Raw genomic sequence first — 23,144 nt, forward strand, 5'->3', positions numbered from 1 at the left:
CGGGAACATTGTTTTAGTCCTGTCCCTGATCCCAAGTTTCTGGACACAGGTGAGAAGCAAAGTTGGCCAGTGACAAGCAAATCCATGAGATCAGCACATTGAGATAATAGAAAGTGTGACACGCACACGCGCACTCACACGGCACAGAGCGAGAGAGGAAGTAGTCGGCACATAAACCCGGAGAAGTTCACACGCACACTCAAAGCTTTATCGCCGTTTGACGTCCACTAACACGCTGTGGGATACTTCAGCAGGTATACAAACCCACGGATACGCACGCGGGAGACACTTCGTCACACGCATCGTCGTCAACATGGTGAGTCACTCAAACTACATTCATTCAAAAACAATTGGCAACTGCTAAGATATGTCATTTGTTATTATTTTTATTAGGTCAACAATACTTATACTATTCACTCATTAGCTACAAATGCGTAATTAGACCTGACTTATTTGGGTATTGTATCGTAAGGGTCAATCAGATGATTCTTCAATTATTTATTCAATATATATATATTATATAGATTTTCAATTTGATATGAAAATGGAGCCAGTTTTGCGTCTCTTGCTTGTGCAACTTTGGCCGGCACCTCTCATCAAACTGGAAATAGAAAAGTTTGCTTCCTCTTTGCTTTGACCATAAGACCGGATTCCTTTCTGCATATAGCACAAACGGCTTCATTTCAAAGCTGCGGTAAAAATGATCCTTTTTAATGCAGTAATTTGTCATCTTGAGGATTTTGACCAAAGGGCGTAATGACCATAAGCTTCCTCTAATGTATACGCATTCCGTTGCTATGTGCAAATCTGAAAGAAAGAACATTTAGGAAGGTGTTTATTGTCTCTACTAGGGTATAGTTTGTGTTGAAGTGTGTTGCATTAGTCCAAGAGGCACTTGCAACTTTGTGGAGCAACACGTGTTGGGTAATTTTAGCATCTTTTTTTTCTAGTTGAGAAACAAACACGTGACAGAGGGTATTTTTCGACTGGTTTATTTTCCAGCTTGCCATGGTGACGATGCTAGAAGAATTTTTGCATCAGGGGCAGGTGGATGCGACCGCAACCATATTCAGTAATTTGAGTTTTGATTCATTTGACAATTCTTCTCATTATCATTAACTCATTCACTGCCATTGACAGCAATAGACGTCAAAAATTAATTTGAACTATTCCTAATAGTTTAACATTTTTTTCCATTTTTGTTAACAAGAGTATGAAAGCTTAGATATTTTTTTTTGGTACATTTAGAACAGATATAAAATTTGTGATTGATCGTGAGTTAACTAGTGAAGTCATGCAATTAATTACAATTAAAAACTTTAATTGCCTGATGGCCCGAATTTTTTAAATAATCTTTTCTTCTTTTTATTCATTCACTGCCATTTACGGCTATAAATGTCAAAAATTAATTTTAACTATTTCTATTAGTTTAACATTTGTTTCCCACTTTTGTTAACAATAGTATAAAAACCTAGAATTTTTTTACTGTACATTTAGAACAGATGTAAAATTTGTGATTAACCGTGAGTTAACTAGTGAAGTCATGCGATTAAATACAATTAAAAATTCATTTTTTATTCCTTTTTTTTTACTAATCTTTTTTTTTTTTTTAAGAAAAGATTATTAAAAATTAGGGGCGGCAGGCGATTGTCATTTTTAATCGTAATTAATCGCATGACTGCACTAGTTAACTCCCGATTAATCACAATTTTATATCTGTTCAAATACAATTAAACTAATTCTAGGTATTCATAATCTTGTTAAAAAAAGTGGGAAAAATGTTAAACTAGTAGAAATAGTTCAAATTAATTTTTGACGTCTATAGCCGTTGATGGCAGTGAATGAGTTAAACCGCACTGTACACTTCAGCTTTACAGATGCCACCTCAGCATAATAGTGGCATTTGCAAAGTTAGGCTTTTGTTTGTTGTTTCATATCCCTCTCGAAGTTATTTTCGTTTATGTTCCACAATAATTCATGCTAACGTTCCGAAACAGCAGCAAAAGAAAACATTTATTTGAGATGTGGTGTTTATTTCTTTACATGTGGAAGATCCACATGGGCGCCATGTCAAATCTGGCAGACCAAATTTTGTCACGGCTTGAGAAGGGCGGACCCAGATGCAGTGAGGAAGGCGAGCCACGGCAGGGATGCGGATAACTTGGATTTAATGTGGCGATAAACGCAAACACAAAATCACGCACACAGGCGGACAAAAATAAACACAAACTCACGCACACAGGCGGATAGCAAACAAACTCAAAATCACGCACACAGGCGGACGAAAACAAACACAAACTCACGCGCACAGGCGGATCACAAACAAAACTCAAAAGCACGCACAGTGGCGGCAAAAAGGGTAAATCATGGGCAGCAGGAGAAAACTTGTAAGACGAGTACAGTCAGGTCAAGAGAGCGGCGTCTCGGGGTAATCACCCGACACTCCTTGCTGTGTCCATCAGGCTTTTATTGAGGTCTGATTGCATGATGGGCAGCAGGTGTGTATGGTGGGTGGAGCCCACCAGCTGACCCAAATCATGACAGTACCCCCCCCTTAACGACGCCCCTAGGCGGACCACCCGGCGCCGATGGGTGTGCTAAATGGAAATCCCGAACGAGGGACTGGTCCAATATCCAGGAGCGGGGAACCCACTGGCGGTCCTCGGGTCCGTACCCCTCCCAATCGACCAGATACTGAAACCCTCTGCCCCGCTTTCGAGAGTCCAGAATGTCCCTTACTGTGTACACCGGCTGCCCCCCCACGACCCGGGGAGGCGGCGGGGGCGCGGTCGGCAGGCACAAGGGGCTGGCAGAGACAGGCTTAAGCAGGGACGTGTGGAACACTGGGTGTACCTTGAGAGTAGGGGGCAGGTTGAGCCGGACCGCTACCGGGTTGACCATAGCGTTGACCTCAAACGGGCCGATGAACCGCGGCCCCAGCTTCCTTGAACTCCCCGCCAACTGTAGGTCCCTAGTTGAGAGCCACACCTTCTGACCCGGTCGGTAGAGCGGTGCCGGAACCCGGTGCCTGTCCGCGAGCCGCTTGTTGCGGTCCGAGGTGCGGCACAGGGCCTTCCTAGTGTCTTGCCAAACCCTGCGAGCCCGGCGGAGGTGGGTCTGGACTGAGGGAATGGCAACACCGCCCTCCTGGGAAGGAAACAAGGGGGGTTGATAGCCACAGGCCGCGTTGAACGGGGACAGGCCTGTGGCCGAGCACTCGAGAGTGTTGTGGGCGTATTCGACCCAAGGGAGGTGGGACGCCCACGAGGAAGGGTGCTGATGGCACACACATCGAAGCGCTGCCTCCAAATCCTGGTTGGCACGCTCCGTCTGCCCATTGGATTGGGGGTGGTAGCCCGACGACAGGCTAGCCGTAGCCCCCAAGGACTTGCAAAAGGCCTTCCAAACCCGGGACACGAACTGGGGCCCCCTGTCGGAGACGAGGTCCGCTGGAATCCCGTGGATCCTGAAAACGTCTTTTATCAGGATATCCGCCGTTTGTAGCGAGGTGGGCAATTTGGGCAGGGCGATAAAGTGGGCCATCTTTGAAAACCGGTCCACCACCGTCAGGATTACCGACCGCCCGTTGGAAGTAGGTAGTCCGGTAATGAAATCCAGGGCCACATGCGACCAAGGACGGTGGGGAATGGGCAGGGGTCGGAGCTGGCCGGATGGCTTCAGGCGGGAGGACTTATTACGGGCACACACCGTGCAGGACGTGACATAGTCCTGGACGTCCTTGCGCAGCCCAGGCCACCAAAATCTCTGTGCTACCAAGGACAGCGTGCGACCCACCCCAGGGTGACATGCTACCTTCGACGCATGCCCCCACTGCAGCACTTCCCGCCGAAGGTGTGTGGGCACGAACAACTTGTCTTCAGGGCACGCGACCGGGGTCTGCGTGTCGTCCGCTGCATCCGCCACCTTCCGCTCCACTTCCCACCGGAGGGCTCCCAATACTCTGTCCTCCGGGACAATGGTTTCGGGTGGAGACCCCTCGGCGGCTGGACTGTGTATTCGGGACAAGGCGTCCGGCTTGGTGTTCCGGGCTCCTGGTCGGTAGGTGATGGTGTAATTAAATCTGGTTAGGAACAGGGCCCAGCGTGCCTGGCGGGGATTCAGCCTTCGGGCGGACCGGAGGTACGCCAAGTTTTTGTGGTCAGAAAAAATCTGGAAAGGTTCCGCCGCGCCCTCCAGCCAGTGCCGCCACTCCTGCAACGCAAGGATAACGGCCAGCAGCTCCCGGTTGCCCACGTCGTAGTTGCGCTCAGCCTGGTTGAGCCGGCGCGAGAAGAAGGCGCATGGGTGTAGCCTCTGGTCCTCCGGTGACCGTTGGGATAACACTGCCCCCACTCCTGTCTCTGAAGCGTCGACCTCGACGATAAAGGGAAGAGTCTCATCGGGGTGTGTCAACACCGGGGAACGCGAAAATAATACTTTTAAATTGACGAATGCGGCCTCTGCCTGTTGGGTCCAAACAAACGGAATTTTGGTGGATGTCAGTCTTGTTAGTGGTTCCGCTTTTAAGCTGTAGTTGCGAACGAATCGACGGTAGAAGTTTGCGAATCCAAGGAACCTCTGTAGGTGTTTCCTGGATGTGGGAGTGGGCCACTCGACCACGGCCTGGATCTTCGCTGGGTCGGCTCTCAATCGACCCTTCTCCACAATGTAGCCGAGGAATTGGACTGAACTGGCGTGAAACTCACATTTTTCGGCTTTTACATACAGCCGGTTTTCCAGCAGTCGTTCCAGGACCAGCCGAACATGTTGTCGATGTTCGGTTTGATTTCTTGAAAAAATCAAAATGTCGTCCAGGTAAACAAAACAAAAATGATTGAGCATGTCGCGCAGGACGTCATTAATGAATCCCTGGAACACGGCGGGAGCGTTTGAGAGGCCAAACGGCATCACCAAGTACTCAAAATGCCCAATAGGTGTTTTAAATGCTGTCTTCCACTCATCGCCCTCCCTTATCCTCACTAGATGGTAGGCACTGCGAAGGTCCAGTTTGGTGAATACCGTGGCTGAATGTAAGGGAGCAAACGCTGAGTCCATTAGCGGCAACGGATATTTGTTCTTGATAGTTATGTCGTTCAGACCACGGAAATCGATGCACGGGCGTAGGGTCTTGTCTTTCTTTTCCACGAAGAAGAACCCCGCCCCTAGCGGTGACTTGGAAGGCCGAATCAGTCCGGCCGCCAGGGACGTGGTGAGGTACTCCGTGAGGGCTTGACGTTCCGGCTTGGCGATCTGATATAGGCGTGTACCAGGCAGCGGTGCCCCAGGAACCAGTTCTATTGCGCAGTCATAAGGTCGATGTGGAGGGAGAGACATGGCCTGGTCCTTGCTAAACACCTCCCGCAAGTCGTGGTATTCTGCCGGTACCTCATCCAGGTTAATCTCCTCTAACGTGGCTTTGGCTGGGCCACGGTGATCATCCACTGCTGACTGCAGGCAATGCGAGTGACAGAAAACACTCCATCTCTCCACCCTGGGAATGCCCCAGTTAATGTCCGGGTTATGCCTGGCCAGCCAAGTCAGGCCCAGGACCACTGGGGCCGACCGGGACGGCATAATGAGGAACTGAACGGTTTCCACGTGGTTCCCCGATAGACGCATCTGTAGGCTCTCCGTTCGGTGTGAAATCACACCCAGGGTGCGCCCGTCGAGGTCGCGCATCTCCTTGGCTCTCTTGAGTTCAACCACCGGGCATTTCAGGATGTCCACCATCCTCGGGTCAATAATGCATTCATCCGACCCTGAATCCACCAGAGCCGTCATCCTAGAGTTTACCCCACCCCATGTCATCTCTCCTGAGACTAGTAGTCTTCTTGGGTTATGTTGGAATGGGATGGTTGGGGCTGGAACAGGTGCGACGTGCCTGTGTCTCTCAGGCCGCCTCCCACACTTGGCGGCTAGGTGTCTCCACCGGTCCGTGTGCTCCGTTGCCGAGAGCCGCTCTCCTCCCAGCTGCAAAGGCTCCGCGCCATCTCTGGCAGGCGCGCGTCGCCATGAAGCGTTGGGAGGCGGGGCGTCGACGAAGCGCCCCGCGGACGTGGCCGACACCGGCTGAGCAGACGTCTCCGTTGCCTCCGGTCGTCGCTCCTCCTCCTCCCGTTCCCGCCGTCGCTCCCGCAACCGGTTATCCAACCGGATGGCCAAGCCGATGAGCTCCTCCAGCGTGGACGTCTCGTCCCGTGCCGCCAGCTCATCCTTAATCTGCGGGTTTAATCCCTGCCGGAAAATTCCGCACAGCGCCGCGTCGCAGTAACCACTCTCGGCGGCCAAAACCCGGAAAGAGATGGAGAATTCCGCCACGGAGGAGCCGGCTTGCTGGAGGTCCAGTAAGCGGCTGCCTGCTTCTTTCCCTCTTACTGGGTGGTCGAAGACATTACGGAATTCAGTCAGGAAGGCAGGAACTGAGGCTCGGAGCTCCGGGTTGGTTTTGCTGGCCGCCATCGCCCATAATGCTGCCTGGCCGGACAGCAAGCTCATAATAAAAGCAACTCTGGAGCCGTCGTCCGGGAAGGTGTACGGCTGTTGGTCGAGGACCAGGCTACACTGATGAAGGAACTGGTCACACCCACCAATCTCGCCAGCGTAGCGGGGGGGATGCGGAATATTGGGTTCCCGGAAGACAAGATTGCCTGCTGATTGGGAAGTGGGGAAAACAGGAGACGCTCTGGCAGGTCGTGAGTCTTCCGCGGCCGTGGATTCCGGTCTCCGCTCCATCTTTAAGGTGAGCGATCCAATCTGTGCAGTTAGTGCCGACATCACCTCCTTTAGATCCTGGAAGTATTGCTCGTGCCGGCCGAGCAAGTGTCCATGGCTGGCCAGGACCTGGCGCGGGCTGTTGGGATCTGCGGGGTCCATAGTTGGTCGGGTGATTCTGTCACGGCTTGAGAAGGGCGGACCCAGATGCAGTGAGGAAGGCGAGCCACGGCAGGGATGCGGATAACTTGGATTTAATGTGGCGATAAACGCAAACACAAAATCACGCACACAGGCGGACAAAAATAAACACAAACTCACGCACACAGGCGGATAGCAAACAAACTCAAAATCACGCACACAGGCGGACGAAAACAAACACAAACTCACGCGCACAGGCGGATCACAAACAAAACTCAAAAGCACGCACAGTGGCGGCAAAAAGGGTAAATCATGGGCAGCAGGAGAAAACTTGTAAGACGAGTACAGTCAGGTCAAGAGAGCGGCGTCTCGGGGTAATCACCCGACACTCCTTGCTGTGTCCATCAGGCTTTTATTGAGGTCTGATTGCATGATGGGCAGCAGGTGTGTATGGTGGGTGGAGCCCACCAGCTGACCCAAATCATGACAAATTTGACATAGGATGACACACACCTGCCGATAAATTGAAGGCGTGGTGTTTATTAGGGCTGAAGTGTTTATTATTTGTACAAATGTTTCTAATGATATTCAATCATGTAAATAATTTACACAATTTACACTTTTCTCTTGAAACTTCAGTTGTACAGGTCTCGTCAGCTCTCGTGGTAAAAACATCTGCAGTGATGCACATAATGGTGGTATAAGCCATGAAAGCAGGTGCGGTTAGGGTCACATGTAAGTGAGGTTACAACACACCTGGCGATTAATTGGAGGTGTGGTGTCTATTACAGTATCCACTACTGCAGAGAGTATCAGGTGTTTATTAGGTGTTTCTAATTGTATGGTTTTGTTATAATCATATTAAATTATGCAAAGAATACATGGGGATAAAAGTAATGGTGGTATTAGGTCATGTCAGCCACATATGGAAGTGTTTATTTGGGGTGCGGTGTTTATTAATGCAAGAACCAAGCACACGGCGGTTCATTGTGTGGCACAGTGATTATTATTACAACGTTTTTTCCCCACAATAATTTGGGTGCGCTGTATGCCTTTTAAAAAATATATATATTTTTTCAGTTTTGCAAAACTATTGAGGCCGCTAGGCAGCACAATATTATGATTGCGATAAACTTTGTGTTTGTCTTGCAGAACGTTTCTTTGATTGTTGCTCTTTTGTTTCATACTGCTTGAAAAATATAATAAAAAAAACAACGATAACAATTCAATTCAGTGATTTGTGTTTTTGAGAGAAATAACAAAAAAGAAAACTTGACTATTTCTTAACCCCTAATTGACAATCACTCTCACAAAACACACATTTTCTCCATGAATTATAAGGAGTTGATTTATTAATTCATTCACTGCCATTGACGGCTATAGACGTCAAAAATTCATTTTAACTATTTCTATTAGTTTAACATTTTCCCACTTTTGTTAACAAGAGTATGAAAACCTAGAATTTTTGTATTGTATTAGAACAGATATAAAATTTGTGATTAATCGAGAGTTAACTAGTGAAGTCATGCGATTAATTACAAAAAAAAGATTATTAAAAATTGGGAAAAAAATTATTACAATTATTTTATTTTAATTTTTTTTAAAGAAAAAAATATTAAAAATTAGGGGTGTCCGGTGATTTCATTTTTTTATCGTGATTAATCGCATGACTTCACTCACGATTAATCACAAATTTTATATCTGTTCTAAATGTACCCAAAAAAATCCTAGGTTTTCATACTCTTGTTAACAAAAGTGGAAAAAAATGTTAAACTAATAGAAATAGTTCAAATGAATTTATGACGTCTATAGTCGTCAATGGCAGTGAATGAGTTAAGTTGTGTACTGTATTAGTGAGTGCTTGCAGAAGTTCAAATATTTTGCAATGGCATTGCTGCCATAGCAACAGCAGCAGCTTTCTGTCCTTGACTTTTATCAGCACTTCCTTGTACTGTGTTGTATGATTGTCTCATTGCGACTCTGCAACGAAAGTGTCACTGCTACTCTAAATTGTCTGTTGTGAGTTTGATTGTTTATCTATGTACCAGTCCAGGACGACACCCTGCCTTTTGCCCCAAGTCCACTTGGATAGGCTCCAGCTCCTTGCGATCTAAAAATGATAAGAACTATACAAAATGAATGGACGAACGCAACTCCAAATTGTAGTTGTATTATTTTTGCATTATTGTTTTAATGACTTCACCTCCATTCCCGTTCCCATTGTTTCCAGGAAAATAAAGCTGATGTAAAGGCCATCATGGCTCGTTTTCAAGCCAACGGCGCTGATGAGAGCTCCTCGCCGTCGACAAAACACAAAGCGTCCCTCAATGTCACCCTCTCATCTGGTCCCGCCATACCATCCAAGAAACCAGTCCTGGAGAGTCTCTCGGGCGGCACTTTAAATCTACCGCCCAAACCTTCCTCCTACCTTAAAAACGCAACTAAAAATGACAGCGATGTGCTTGGGCTAAACAAAACGAAAGCTCTAGTGAGCAGATTTAGCAACACCCTGGATGAGACTACTAACACAAAACCTTTATTTGACAGAGGACAGAAACCTCTGAAGCCACCGGAAGCTAAATCCCCTGAAGTAAAAAGTCCTGTACTCAAGCCCACCCTCAAGCCTCCTTTCAGCTCAACCCTTTCACCCCCCAAACCTCCTGGTCCTAAACCGCCTCCAGCAGGATCCAAACCAAGCTGGGTTAAAGAAGAGAGCAGCGCAGGCTTACCTATTGACCCCACACCGCCAAAAGTGCCCCCTTTGCACCGAAAACCCAACAGCAGCATTGTCAAGTTACGGCAACAAAGTGACACAGACAAACTGTCACCTCTGTCAAACTTCATGGCAGCCCAAGAGACTTTCAACAAGGAAAAAAACAAGCCCGAGTCGGACCTGAGTGTGGAGGTGGACACCAAACCGCCTCTAAGCACCAATCCCGTCGCCCCTCCTCCAAAACTCCCAGCCAGTAAAAAGCCCAGCTTGAGAATTGGGCCCAATGCTTCTATTCAGAGCATCAACACTAACGGTGATTTTGCTTCGGACCCGAAACGCAACCCACTCCTAAACACGCTCACTTTGGGTCCTGCTCCTGCTAAACCGAAACGACCCCCCAATGTAGACCTGGATGACTTCAGAGAAGCTGCTGGGATTTCTAATGGTAAGTTGGAGTATTTGTAAGTGCAAGTTGGCCTATTTGTGTGGATTTTAACACATTTTCAAACAATTTGCTCCGTATTATTTATTTGGTTGTTACTAACATAACTATGATATTCATTTTTCAAAAATAATTTCCAATTAAATACATTTTGTAGAAACTTTATTTGTATTTGGACTAACGCCTGGTAAGCCTCCGTAGCGTTCCTAAACGGACGATCAAAACTCTTGTAAATGACGAGAGTGCGGCGTCTCGCGATGCATGTTGTTTCTTTAGGAACGCTAAGAGGCTTAACTTGGCGGCGTACGTTGATAGATATTATAACATTTTTAATTCTTCATTTCATATATTAACCATTGTTACACATTATTAACATTTTAATTCTTTATATTAACCTTGTCGAAATGTTTTGTGTCCTGTGCAGAGCAGATGGTGTTGATTTCGGTATAATCTGACCTTAAGCTGGGACATACTATTTAGTCTAAAAAAGTTCCTTCTCAGCGCTTTGTGCGAAAACACATTTGGTCCTTGAGAACAGAATCTGTTTTGAACACGCACCCCTGACTCTGTTTTCGCCATCGCTCATGGAAAAGTACCCAGAGAGTATGTTTTGTCTACAAATGAAAGAGAGGAGGTCTTTTAACTATAAGAAGCCATTGTACAAGCGGAAGAGGCACAATTCGACGCTCTGAATCCCACCTGTTTAAGTGATGAATTAGAGGCTGTATGAGTGTCCAGAGATCTCTGTTAGATAAAATTTTTGCAAAGGTGTTTTTTCTTACATTAAATCTGTCTTCAAATTTTGGAACACGCAAAGAGGACAAATTATTTTATTCCTCTTTCAACGTCCAAATAAAGTTTGTACAAAATGTATTCAACTGGAAATGATTTTTGAAAAATTAATCTCATAGTTATGTTTGGAACAACCAAATAAATAATACAGAGAAAACCTTTTTTTTAAGGTTTAATTTGCTGTATTGGTAAAAAAAAAAAATAACCCAACCAATCTTAAAAGGGGAAGTCAAGTCAAAAAAAATATTATTATCATTATCATTTTGTATTTTTCCTGCTTGGTAAATGTTTTCCTAATTGTCTATGGGGCAGTTGGCTCATCTTGACTCTAATTCTGGTTTTACTGCCAACGCAAGTCATAAATGGTGTAGGAAATTTGTAACCTGAGTGAGTGACTTAACAGCCGTTCAAAGTTTTGCATTCAAGTTACATATTCATGTTTGCTGTCCAGTTTCTCTTTAGGCTGCGCCCCCTAGGCTAAGTTTGTTTTGTCGTATGGGGAAGTTGTGTAGAAGGAAGCAGGGAGAGTTTCGAGCGAAAGCTACAGTATGCTGTTCATAGACAGATGAGATAAGACCTGATGCATTCACTCACACCTTCGTCAGCTCTTTTTTCCCCCGCCATGTGTTAAAGGGGAAGTCAACCTTAAACATTTGGTGATAATAAAACCTCACTAGTCTAAACATGACATTCTGATTAATATTACATTTGTTGAATAAGAGTTATGAAGCAAAATCCAGCCATTTTTATCCATTTCAGGGGGGCGGCCATTTTTGCTACTTGTCGTCTTAAGATGACGTCACAGTTGCTCAGGGCTCAGGCAACCACCAATCACAGCTCACCTGTTTTCTGAAGCGGAGCTGTGATTGGTTGTTACCTATGACCTGAGCAACTGTGATGTCCTTTTATAACTCAAGGTGTCAGTCTGTGGAACAATCTGGATTGTAAAACAAAATCTTTTCAGTCTATTTGCATTTTTTTTTAAAGCATAAAAGCACAATTACTGCGGAAAATATATATAACACAAGGACACATAGTTGAATTATTTTGAATTATCTTGTTGTAACACTGAAAACGTTTTGATCGCTCGTCATTAAATTTGTGTTGTTGTTTTTGTGCATTTTTGTTTTTTTTAGTTGATCAGTACAGAAGCGTATATTAAAAAAACCTCCTGTTTTTCTGACTAATTTTTGGGGTTGCGGGGTGTTTTTTTTTGAGCATTTTTTTCTGTTTTTCAAAAAAATATTCAGCAAAACAGAAAGAAAAATATTATTCCGAAAAACAGGAGGAAAAATTACTCAGAAAACAGGGGGAAAAAATATTTTTAAAAAAAACTGATTAAAAAAGTATTAAAAAAAACAGAAAAAAAAATATTCCGAAAAGTAGAGCTGGTGTTCTGTTTTTCGGAGTATTATTATTATTTTTTACCTCTGAAGTCCAAGTGACTTGTTGCAGACTCGCAAATAGCAAAAGCGGACACTTTCCCGCATACCTCCATATGCAATAAAATGGTCATGTTTACTTACTGGCTCTCAATAAAGGAATAAATGTGTATACTGTATTGTGGTTTGTTCTCTTATCTCAGAGGGAAAACCTTTTTTTTTTTATATTCAGAATCCAGAATTTTTTTTTTTTTTTAGAAAAACAGAGAAATAATTATTTTATAAAACAGGAAAAATTTACTCTGAAAAACTGAAAAAAAATATTCAGAATACAGATTTATTTTATTTTATTAGAAAAACAGAGGAATAATTATTTTATAAAACAGGGAAAAATTACTCTGAAAAACTGAAAAAAAATATTCAGAATACAGATTTTTTTTTATTTTATTAGAAAAACAGAGAAATAATTATTTTATAAAACAGGGAAAAATTACTCTGAAAAACGGAGAAAAAAAATATTCAGAAAAAAAGAGGGAAATCTTTTTTTTTAAACTGAAAAAAAATTACTCAAAAAAACAGGGGGAAAAATATTCAATAAAACAGAAAAAAAATACTCAAAAAACAAAGCTCCCCCCAAAAATTAGTCAGAAAAACAGGACTTTTTTTTTCAAGTGAATGCAATACACTCTGTCCCCTTTCATTCTTTGGCTTTACTTTGAATTTGAATATTGCTTTTTATTGTCTTTTTTCTTTTAAAAATGAATGAAATAAAATTTATTGAATTTAATTTTTTTCAAAAGTGGCAAAATGGCCGCATTCTGATATTTATAAAAACTGCTGGATTTACCAGCTTAACTCATTTTCCACTAACACAATATTGACCAGAATACCGTATTTAGACTAGCAGGGCTGCATAGAACATATTATTGTCAAAATTTTTGGTTCACTTCCCTTTTAAAACCACAGTTTAACTATAACTCATGTTCATTTTAGTCAGAGATAAGTAAGATGACTCCCAACATTAATGCAGAATGTGGAAGAAAATGTTCTTTAAGGCATGACATGCACAAAAATGTTCATATGTCCAAAACCAGCCACAAGATGGATAATTAGTTCAAAGATCCATATCACAATGTACCGTGATCCCCGAAAAGGAACTTTGTCAAATACTCATCTATGGAGTGTTAGTTGTCTATTCATGAATCAACATACTTGCTTTTGTTACAGGAAATAATACCTTCAACAAAAAATTGCCCCCAACTCCCTCAGCCTCTGGTAACCTCGGAAGCCACAACAACCGGCCTCAGCCGCCTCAAAGTGCACTTCCAAGTCTGCCTCCGCGACCTTTGGGAACCATGTAATGCGCGCACGCACACGCACACGCACACACACTTCTTGCGAACAAACTGAAACGTGTACCTTGCAGTGTGCACCGGGAAGAATCTTATGACGATGTCGATGCCATGATGATCAACTCTCCCGTTCCTCCTCCTCTACCGCCATCCGCAGGTCCGGTCAACACTGGATAGCATCAAAAGTGTCAACACGTGTTGTCAAGCTGACATATTCCTTTTTTGGTGTGTGTGTGTGTGTGTGTGTGTGTGTGTGTGCTCATTTTAGGTCACCCAAGCATGAGGCCCAGGGTGACAAATGCTTTATTCCTACTTTCACTTTGATGCTAATTCAACATGTGTTCACTGCATTGAAGTCAAACACAGACTTAATACAAGATTTGGTTGTTGTCCACACTGCCCAGGAAGAACCCGACAGCGACAGTGGCGATATGTACGAGCCTCTTGATGACGCGTGGTAAGCGAACGTTTTAGATGTGGTCGATTTTGTATTTATTTCTGCCTGTCACGCACGCTCTCGTGCCCACACGCCAAAAGGGACGAACAAGAGAAGAAGAAAGAGAAAGAGGAGAAACGACAACTTGAGGCCGAGAAAAAGGAGCAGAAGGGGCGAGAGAAGAAAGAACAAGACGCTAGAAAGAAATTCAAGGTGAAATACAACTTTTTGACACTTTTGCAGACACCTTTAACTCCATTGCTGGTGTAATATTGCATGTCAGCTTGCGGGTCCCGTGGCAGTGATCCAACAAGGCAAAGCTCGCGTGGACTGCAAAGGCAGCAAGACCGAACTAGCGCTGAAGCGAGGCGACTGTCTGGACATCATTCGAGTCCAAGGCAACCCAGAGGGGAAATGGTTGGGACGAAAACAGGATGGCGCCAGTAAGTTGATTTGGTCACATACGAGAACGCTGTATTACTACTAGATACAACACAATAATGCTCTCTATTCTTGTAAGATTGCAATATTATTCTTGTCAAATTTGTAGTTGATGAAAACTATTCAGGTAGATTAAAACTTATTTTATAAATTAAAGATTTTATATATATATATATATATATATATATATATATATATTAGGGGTGTGAATTGCCTGGTACCTGGCGATTCGATTTGTATCACGATTCATAGGTCACGATTCGATTCGATACCGATTAATCCCGATGCGAATCTATAAATTGATTATTGCGATTTTTTTAAACTCAAATTTAGAAAATACTAATCAGTAAATGTGTACATGTACACTGTAAGATTTGTATGAAAATGTATTTAGGCTTATAACTGAGCCACTGCATTTAACAAGCAGGTTGGAATCTGTTTCATGTTTGAACGGCACTGAAATAAAATATTTATTTAAAATATAAGGTTTAATGTTCCATTAATATAACATTCTTCCATGCTTAATGTGTGAATCCTAACCCTAAGTAAGACGTTTTGTTGAGTATTCCCATAAAAAAATGATGTTTAAAAATCGATTCGGCCGCATATCGAATCGATTCGAGAATTACGCGCTGTAATATTGCAATATATTGCCGAATGGATTTTTTCTAACACCCCTAATATATATATATATATATATATATATATATACATTTTCATAAAAATTCAACAAATTTAGAAAAAAACAACAACTTTATCAACCCCAAATTTTATCATTTAAAAAAATACAAATAAATTCCAACTCTGATACAATATTGTAAAATTTGCTTGATCCTTTGTCAGTTGGCTATGTGAAGACAACATCAGTGGAGATTGACTTCAACACTTTGAAGACTCATCAAGTTGCTCAGCAGGGCTCCAGGTGTGACGTCTACGATGACGTGGACGTGGCCTCATCGGACGGCAGGTGGCAAGCAACTTTCAAACTATTCCTATCTATCCCATTCTATTTTATTTTGGGACTTGTTTCCAAGGGGAAGTCAAGTCAGGAATTTAAATATTTAATATTTTAATATTGCAATTGTGGAATATGAATTAAGCAGCAAAATCCATCCATTTTATCCATCTTAGGGGCCATCCATGTTGTCACTTGCCATCAACATAAGTTGATATCTCAGTGCCTATAAGGTGTCAGATAACGACCAATCGCAGTTTATCTGTTTTCTGGGTTTGGTCATGTGACGTTCACAAGCTGAGCCCTAGGCAACTGTGATGTCATTTATAGTTGGCAGCACTTATTCTTTAATTCTATATAAAGTCAAAAGTGTTCTGTTAGATTTTTTGTTTTATTTTTATAATTTTACTTTGTAGGGGTTACTTATTTTTTTTAAAAAGTAATGAATTAATCCTTTTAATTGGTTGCATGGTTACCTTTCATCAATCAACACAAAAATGTTGTCTAATATTAAAAATAAGTAAATAATGCAAATAAATAACTTGATTTAAAGAAGATATGTAATTTTATTGTTAACAAAATATCACTTAATTTTATTAAATTAATTTTACACAATTTGCTGAAATAAATCATTCAAAAATATTACTTAATGGTTGTGTCGTCAACTATTAAAATATAATTGGTGGTATGATAATAAATGCTAATATAGATCAACAGTTTAATTTTGGCTAAAAATTTGTCATTAGAATGTATCAAAGCAGAATGCTACACGTGATCAGATTTTTTTTCTTTAGACTTGGTGAAGCAGCACGTGGCTCACTGAGCCAAGTTATTTCTTTTTTGGGGGGGGGGGGGGGGGGCTTTTAGCCTTTAATTGATTGCCTTTAAGAACTCATCATTTAACTATTTTAAGTGGGTTCATCAAGTATTTTGGGGTAAAAATAAATTAATAATAATAATTAGATATGATCATTATTTATTTGAATACAAATGGTAAATAACTTTTAACTTTTACCTCTTAACTTTTTTGTGTGTGTGTGTGTGTGTGTGTGTTGCAAAACTAATTGTTTAATTAATTAACTAATTTGTTTTCTCTCCATAGTGGAATCAGTGGACAAGGAGGTAACATGCCTCCACATTTTACATTGAATTGAATTGTAATCTATTCAACTCATTAGAATAGCCCACAATTGTTTTATTGTTAATAATGAGACCAATCTCGTTGATTGGATTTGTTTCTTTCCCGCAGTGTTTTTACCGCCTCCCCCAGAAGAGGATGAGGAACTATATAATGATGTCATTGATCCGGACTTGGATGTGAGGTAGGTGATGCCAAAAAAATTACACTATAAAAAGTGAAATGGCTAAAAATATATTTGGCTGTTTAGCCGCCTCCAGCCCGGGTTTTCTGTAACAAAGTCGCTGGGCCTCCTGAAGATTTTTGAGCGAAACAGACGTCCACTCGGCACTAAAGTGTAAAAATACACTCAGTAGTAAGACCGCTTCTCACATGTTAATCCATCGATCTTCAACATAATCTCTCAGGCCGCCAAGGCCCACAGAAAAAGGAGATGATTCCTTCTTGCGTTGATTTGTCACCTTCTCTTCACAAACTCTTGATGATGTCATTAATATTGCATGAGACTTTATGTCTATATTGTTTGTGCGCAATCAACTAAATGTGTCCGCCGTCACTAATCTGGTAATTACGTTTGTGTTGCTGCATGACGCTGCCCATCCTGAAATTGAGGCATCGGCTGACAAACGCACCAACCCAAATGTTGTGATGATTTTCCAACATGTGCATGCTCAACCATATTTTACAATATGTCATGTATTCTCATTTGTTGTGATGTGCCAGACTGCCACCACCCAGCCAGTTTACAGCTGAGGACAATGCAGGTAGTTCAAAACAATTCATCCTAAAAGAAAGACAATATGGATTATTTAGTTGCATTTTATTCAAATTTTTATTATTATTATTATTTATCCATTCATGTATTTTCTATACTGCTTATTTTTTTCAGAGCTGTGAGAGTATATTATTTATATTTAATAAAAAAATATATTTCAGGTGTTTTTTAAACAAAGGATTAATTTGTTTATATTTCTTCTTTTTTTTAACTACTGATAATTCCAATATTTATGTTTCTTTGTCATTTGTTTTAAATTAAAGGAACAGGGCGGCGCTACATGGTGGCAAAAAAAATCGGTCATTTTAAAAGACATATTAAATCAATATTTAAAATACAATTCCTACATTAACTCATTCACTGCCATTGACGGCTATAGACGTCAAAAATTCATTTGAACTATCTCTATTTAACATTTTTTCCACTTTTGTTAACAAGAGTATGAAAACATAGAAGAAAAATTACTGTACATTTAGAACAGATATAAAAATGTGTGATTAATCGTGAGTTAACTATTGAAGTTATGCAGTTAATTACAATAAAAAAAATTAATCGCCTGACACGATTTAAAAAAAGAACAGAAAAGATTATTAAAAATTAGAGGCGTCAGGCGATTAAATTTTTTATCGTAATTAATCGCATGACTTCACTAGTGATTAATCACAAATTCTATATCTGTTCTAAATGTACAATTTTAAAAAATTCTAGGTTTTCATACTCTTGTTAACGAAACTAATAGAAATAGTTCATATTTTTTGACGTATATAACCGTCAATGGCAGTGAATGAGTTAAATAAATAAATAAATTAATTAATTTAATTAAATAATATCGAAAATGAAAGGGTTATACAGTCCGTTTAGTTTAGTTAGATAAATAAGAGGTCAATTTAAATAAAGGTAGACTAAAGGGATGATTCTGACATACATACTTTGTATTGATTGCATTGTATTTGATTATAAATCTAAAACATCAGCTTTATTTGAAGCCGATGATGAGCTGTACTACGATGTTGACACCCAAAGCCAGCCGCCTCCTCCACCCATCAGCAGGTACGAGAGTAACATTCCATAGATTTTTTTTCCCCCACAGTTTCATGGACAGCCTATTCGAGTTCTGCCGTTTCGTTTCCTCAGCATTCCGAGCCTGAGTGTCAGGGGCAAGGCAGAAGAGATGGACCCAAAGAAGATGAAAAAGTTTGAGAAAGAAGAGAAAGACTTCAGGAAAAAGTTTAAAGTTTGTATTTTGTTTACATTCAGACTTATTAGATTAGGGCCACATTGAAAAGGCCCAACTGTGTTTATGCAGCATTGATGTCGGTGCTGATGTGACAAAACAAAACACTGACAATTATGGACTGAATTTCAACTTGACAGCCACATTAACAGTCAGCTTCAGATCAACATTTTCTTTCTAAAGATGCAATCAAGAAAAACACATATTTTACTCTTGAAAGACTGACGACAGATTTTTTTTTCTTCTCTGAGTAGTTTGATTTTTTTTGTACGACGGTGAAAAAAAAATCACATATTTGCCCCTTTATAAAATGGCAAATTTGCGAGAGAGAAAATAGCAAATTTCCGACTTTTTAAAGTGGCAAATTTGTGAGAAAAAAAACTCAGAAACTTCCAACAAATACACTTAGCGTAGTCTAATGTGAGCAACTGTGATGTCTTCTTCAGGATTAACTCATTTTCCACAAACACAACGTTAATCAGAATGTTGTGGGGATGCATAGAAGATATTGTTTAAAGGAACATTGTGCTGTTTGTCACGTCTTTACTCGCAACTGCCACCTCTGGCCCAAAGCGTAGCTGCAACATATGTGTCAGGCTTGTTCACGGTGCGCCTGCGAGTACGTGCACGATCTTAAAGCGACAGCCACAGTTGACAAACAAAGACATGACTTCAAATGAGGTTAGAAAAACTCCGCCCCTCCCTTCCCCAAAGAAACTGTGGAATGTGAAGGTCCGCATACTCCACTATAAAAGCTGATAGGTGCAGTCAAAGTAAAACAGTCAGGGCTCTTCGTACTCATGGGTGCATAGTGGAGCATGCATGATGTAGAAAAAGCTTTGATATTACCTTTTTAAACTGCCCAATGCACCTTAAAAAAAAACACACATTTTGCGTTGACTTTTCCTGTAGAAAAAGAAGAAGCTAATTTTTGGTTTCCTAAAAATCTGGCTTTTAATATTAAAAGGACACACTTTTTTTCTTTAAAAAGTAAAAACTTTTTTCTCTTAATACCCCCTTTTTCTCGTAACATATTTTAATATATAAAAAAATCCCAATTAAAATGTTTCCTCTCAATATCACAATTTCTTGCGTGATTGTGACTTTTACACTGCAAAAATAATATTTTGATTGTTATTTAACATTCGGATTTTAAAGACAAACTTGTATTAAGATGATTTATTTTCTTGAAAAAATATGATTTCTTCTTTTAATATTTTTTTCACAAGGGGGTTGTAATATTCTGAGAAAAAATTCACAAATTCGCCACTTTATAAAGTCTTTTTCTTTTAATATTGTCTTTTTTTCTCTCTCTCTCTGACTTTTATTTTTATTTTTTTTACAGATTGCAACTTCCATTCTTTAAACTCTGCACCTTTATTCTCATAGTTTATGTAAATACAATGTATCGCTTTTCATGGCACTAATACTTGATGCATTTCAGTATAAACTACGGTGCCTAACTTCAGTGAAGTCGAATTCTTGGGCCACTCGTGCAGAACAGTATTGAGAATAATTCCCTCTAACAAATGGATGTCTTTGTGCTGCAATGCACCTTCAGTATGACGGCGAGATCCAGGTCCTGTACCAGGTGACCATCAGACCCGCTGTAGTGAACAAAAAGTGGGGCGGCAAAGAGCTGGCGGTCAAAGCCGGTGAGAAACTCGACGTGATCGTCAAGCCAGTGGACAACAAAATGATCTGTCGCAACGAGGAGGGCAAGTGTGAGTGTACAAAAGTATAGGGACACTTGGCAATGACACCAATTAGATATGGCCCACTATTTTTTTCCCGTACTTTACTCACACTACTTATCTATTCTAATCAGTGTGTGTTTGTCCCTCACAGTTGGTTATGTTTCAACGTGCCATATTTGCATGGAGTGAGTACCACAAACATTTTCACACGGTTTGCATACTGTATAGCAAAAATAACTAAGACAGCTGACTTGTATTTGGTTTGTTTACAGCGACGGCGACATTTATGATGATATCGGTGATGGTATGTATGGCTTTCAATCAATCCGAACCAAAATTTCCCAAAACAAAATGATATTTTAATCATGACGACATCTTTCCCCTCAGATTGCATCTATGACAATGAATGAGGAACACCCTGCATCCTATGTATATACCTGGAGTCGAATATTTAAAATCTTATTTGTTTTTGGACTCATTACTCAGCCTTACATTTTTGATCATGTAAGACAAAGCAGTATTTACTCACTTTTTATTTTAATTTATGTGAAGGATTTGTTTGTTTTCTTAGCTTGCACAATGCTTTGGTAACTTTCCCAGCAAGATGCCATTACATGTGTTATGGCCTCTAACATAATGTATGTAGACATATGTGAAAAATATACAAGTCTATTTTTTCTTCTGTTCAATAAATTAAAAAATATATAAATATCTATATGATCATTAAGTGCATTTCTTAACTATTTTACCAGGCCTGGATAAACAATTTTTCTGACTTTTTAAACCCTAAATTTTATTGGAGTTAGCATGCAGCCTCACAGTTCTCACTTTTGTGGATGGATGTTTCTGTAACCCACAAATAATGACCAACGTCACTTCTCAGATGAAAATGCCTCCAAAATTTCCATTTAAAAAAGAAAATATTATACTTAAGTCTTGGCTTTGTTTTGTTTTGAACATATAGGAGATTTAGCTTGTCGCGTCGCTTGAAATGATTAAAGCTTTAGTGATGGTCTTAAATTTACTTTTTTTCTAATCCGTTTCTTACTTATACACAAACATCTTACACCGTAAAGAGCAAGAAAATAAATCAAACATGAGTGACCGCATCAGACATACATCTTCACCTTTAGCAATCATCTCCACACATACATACATCCATTGACAGAAAAGCACAAATAGTTACCTTTATGCCACTTCCAACCATGCTAAATATCTATAAACTGCTCTCTTCGTCGTGTGTCGTTCTTTACACTTTGTAGTTTTTACAGTACTGTATCGATATGCGCTATTAAATACCATCAATCACTAATCAGCAGTTTTTCTTTTTCCGTATGCCTTCAAAGTAAAACTTCCGTATAACAGGAAGTTGAAAATAAAAGGTACAATACTCAAATACTGTAGCAAATTTAGCAAATTAAACCGTTGTTCTTTACATAGCTGATGTTTAAACCAGATTTTTAATATTTTTGGCTTCACGTAGTTGAATTGTATTGTATTGTATTGTCTTGAATTGTAGTGATTGCGCTTACACTCCTCAGAGAGTGCGGGGGCGCTGTAACCACTTTGAATAGAAGAAGAAAAAGGCGGAAGTGAACGTCCTTCACCATGGCTCCCCCTGTAGCTGTCGCTCCGCTCATAAAGGTAAATCAAAAACCTCTTAGATTATTCCAACGCTACTCTACCTAATTGTTATTGTTTAGGTCATATATCATATAATGACGCGTCGGGTGGTCGAAGTTGTTTTTTTCGTTGCCTTGTGAGCTAGTTTTAAGTCTGCTCCAAGTAGGCTAATGCAATGACATTGAGGTCTTATACAGTGTAAATATGCAAAACCACGTGGAAAATATCGACCATATTTTATCGTTAACGACTTCTTTAAACTCCGTGTATAGTTTTTAGTGGAAAATTGTTTAGTTTTAAACTAATCAGACGGAAGGTCATAGTGGACTTTGCATTGACTCTCCAAACCTGGTTGCTTCAATGTAGATTTCCAAAAGAAAAATGTACAACTTTATTGTGGTATTTCTATTAACACAATGGCGTGGGTGATATTTTCAGACTGCCCGATGGTCTGCCTTGTTCGCCGGCGTCTTATATGGCAAAATGAGGTTTGGTAAGTTTATTAACCACTTCTCTTCATTCCGGTACAGTATATACTGTAGGGGAAAACTGTACTTAATGATACAAATGAATTCAAATGTATTGCACATTTATTAAAGTTAAATAATCATTGTATCTAAATGAATAATTATGACATCACAGTGCCTAAGGGCTCAGGTAACGACCGTCACAGCTCACATGTTATTAATCATGTGACATTAGCAAGCAGGTAGTTTCAGTTGAAAGTGGCAAAATGGCCGCCCCCTGGGATCGATTAAATGCAATATTAATCTGAATATTGTGTTTAGACTAGTAGGGGCACATTGAGCATATTATATATAAAATATATATATATATATATTTGGCTTCCTTTTCAAATTTCCATGGCGGTCTAGCTCAATTGCTGTCAGTGTTCGTAGATTCCCTTTTTCTGCTCTACATCCAAAATGTTAATTATTGTGAAATAACAGGTTATGACAATTGTTAATATTCAGCGTACCTGAAGCCCATCGCAGAAGAGGAGCGGAAGGTGGAGGAGGCTGAAAAGAAGGTCCGAGAGGAGCAAGAGCGCATTGCCAAGCAACTGGCAGAAGGTAGCACACGACGGCAATATCATCACTCGACAAATGTCTTTATTTCTGATATCACCCCCCCCCCCCCTGTTTTTTTTTCTTGTCTCCACAGCTAATTCAGACACCATCCTCAAGTGAGCTATCACTTACCCTCTGTTATGTTCCAAATTGAATAAAAGCAGATTATTTTTCATGTGAGGTGTTGGGAGTGTTCATTGCGATGCACGTGTGTGTCTGTCCTTCATTTAAAAGGCCAGTTG

General features: G+C 40.7%; 1 protein-coding gene across 7 annotated transcripts; it reads left to right on the forward strand.

The window, feature by feature from the left end:
* Positions 1-169: 169 nt before the first annotated feature.
* fyb1b (FYN binding protein 1 b) lies at positions 170-23,077 on the forward strand. 7 transcript variants are annotated; one of them, XR_013296601.1, is made up of 23 exons: positions 170-316; positions 9,083-10,010; positions 13,409-13,538; positions 13,608-13,690; positions 13,802-13,824; positions 13,938-13,990; positions 14,071-14,182; positions 14,253-14,412; positions 15,254-15,377; positions 16,468-16,487; positions 16,615-16,687; positions 16,754-16,840; positions 17,227-17,267; positions 18,253-18,328; positions 18,413-18,512; positions 20,074-20,236; positions 20,361-20,394; positions 20,482-20,513; positions 20,597-20,713; positions 21,729-21,853; positions 22,271-22,325; positions 22,807-22,905; positions 22,997-23,077. XR_013296601.1 is itself a non-coding variant. In XM_077585307.1 (19 exons), exons 1-19 carry the CDS (start codon positions 314-316, stop codon positions 20,617-20,619), a joined length of 2,265 nt encoding a protein of 754 aa, XP_077441433.1. In that variant the 5' UTR covers positions 170-313; the 3' UTR covers positions 20,620-20,922. The 7 variants fall into 7 exon arrangements, 2 of the variants coding, with proteins under 2 accessions (XP_077441433.1, XP_077441434.1); XR_013296600.1 differs by having other exon boundaries at positions 21,751-21,853; XR_013296602.1 differs by having other exon boundaries at positions 18,265-18,328; positions 21,751-21,853.
* Positions 23,078-23,144: the final 67 nt, after the last annotated feature.

This window comes from Vanacampus margaritifer, chromosome 14 (assembly GCF_051991255.1).
Source record: "Vanacampus margaritifer isolate UIUO_Vmar chromosome 14, RoL_Vmar_1.0, whole genome shotgun sequence".
Classification (NCBI taxonomy): domain Eukaryota; kingdom Metazoa; phylum Chordata; class Actinopteri; order Syngnathiformes; family Syngnathidae; genus Vanacampus; species Vanacampus margaritifer.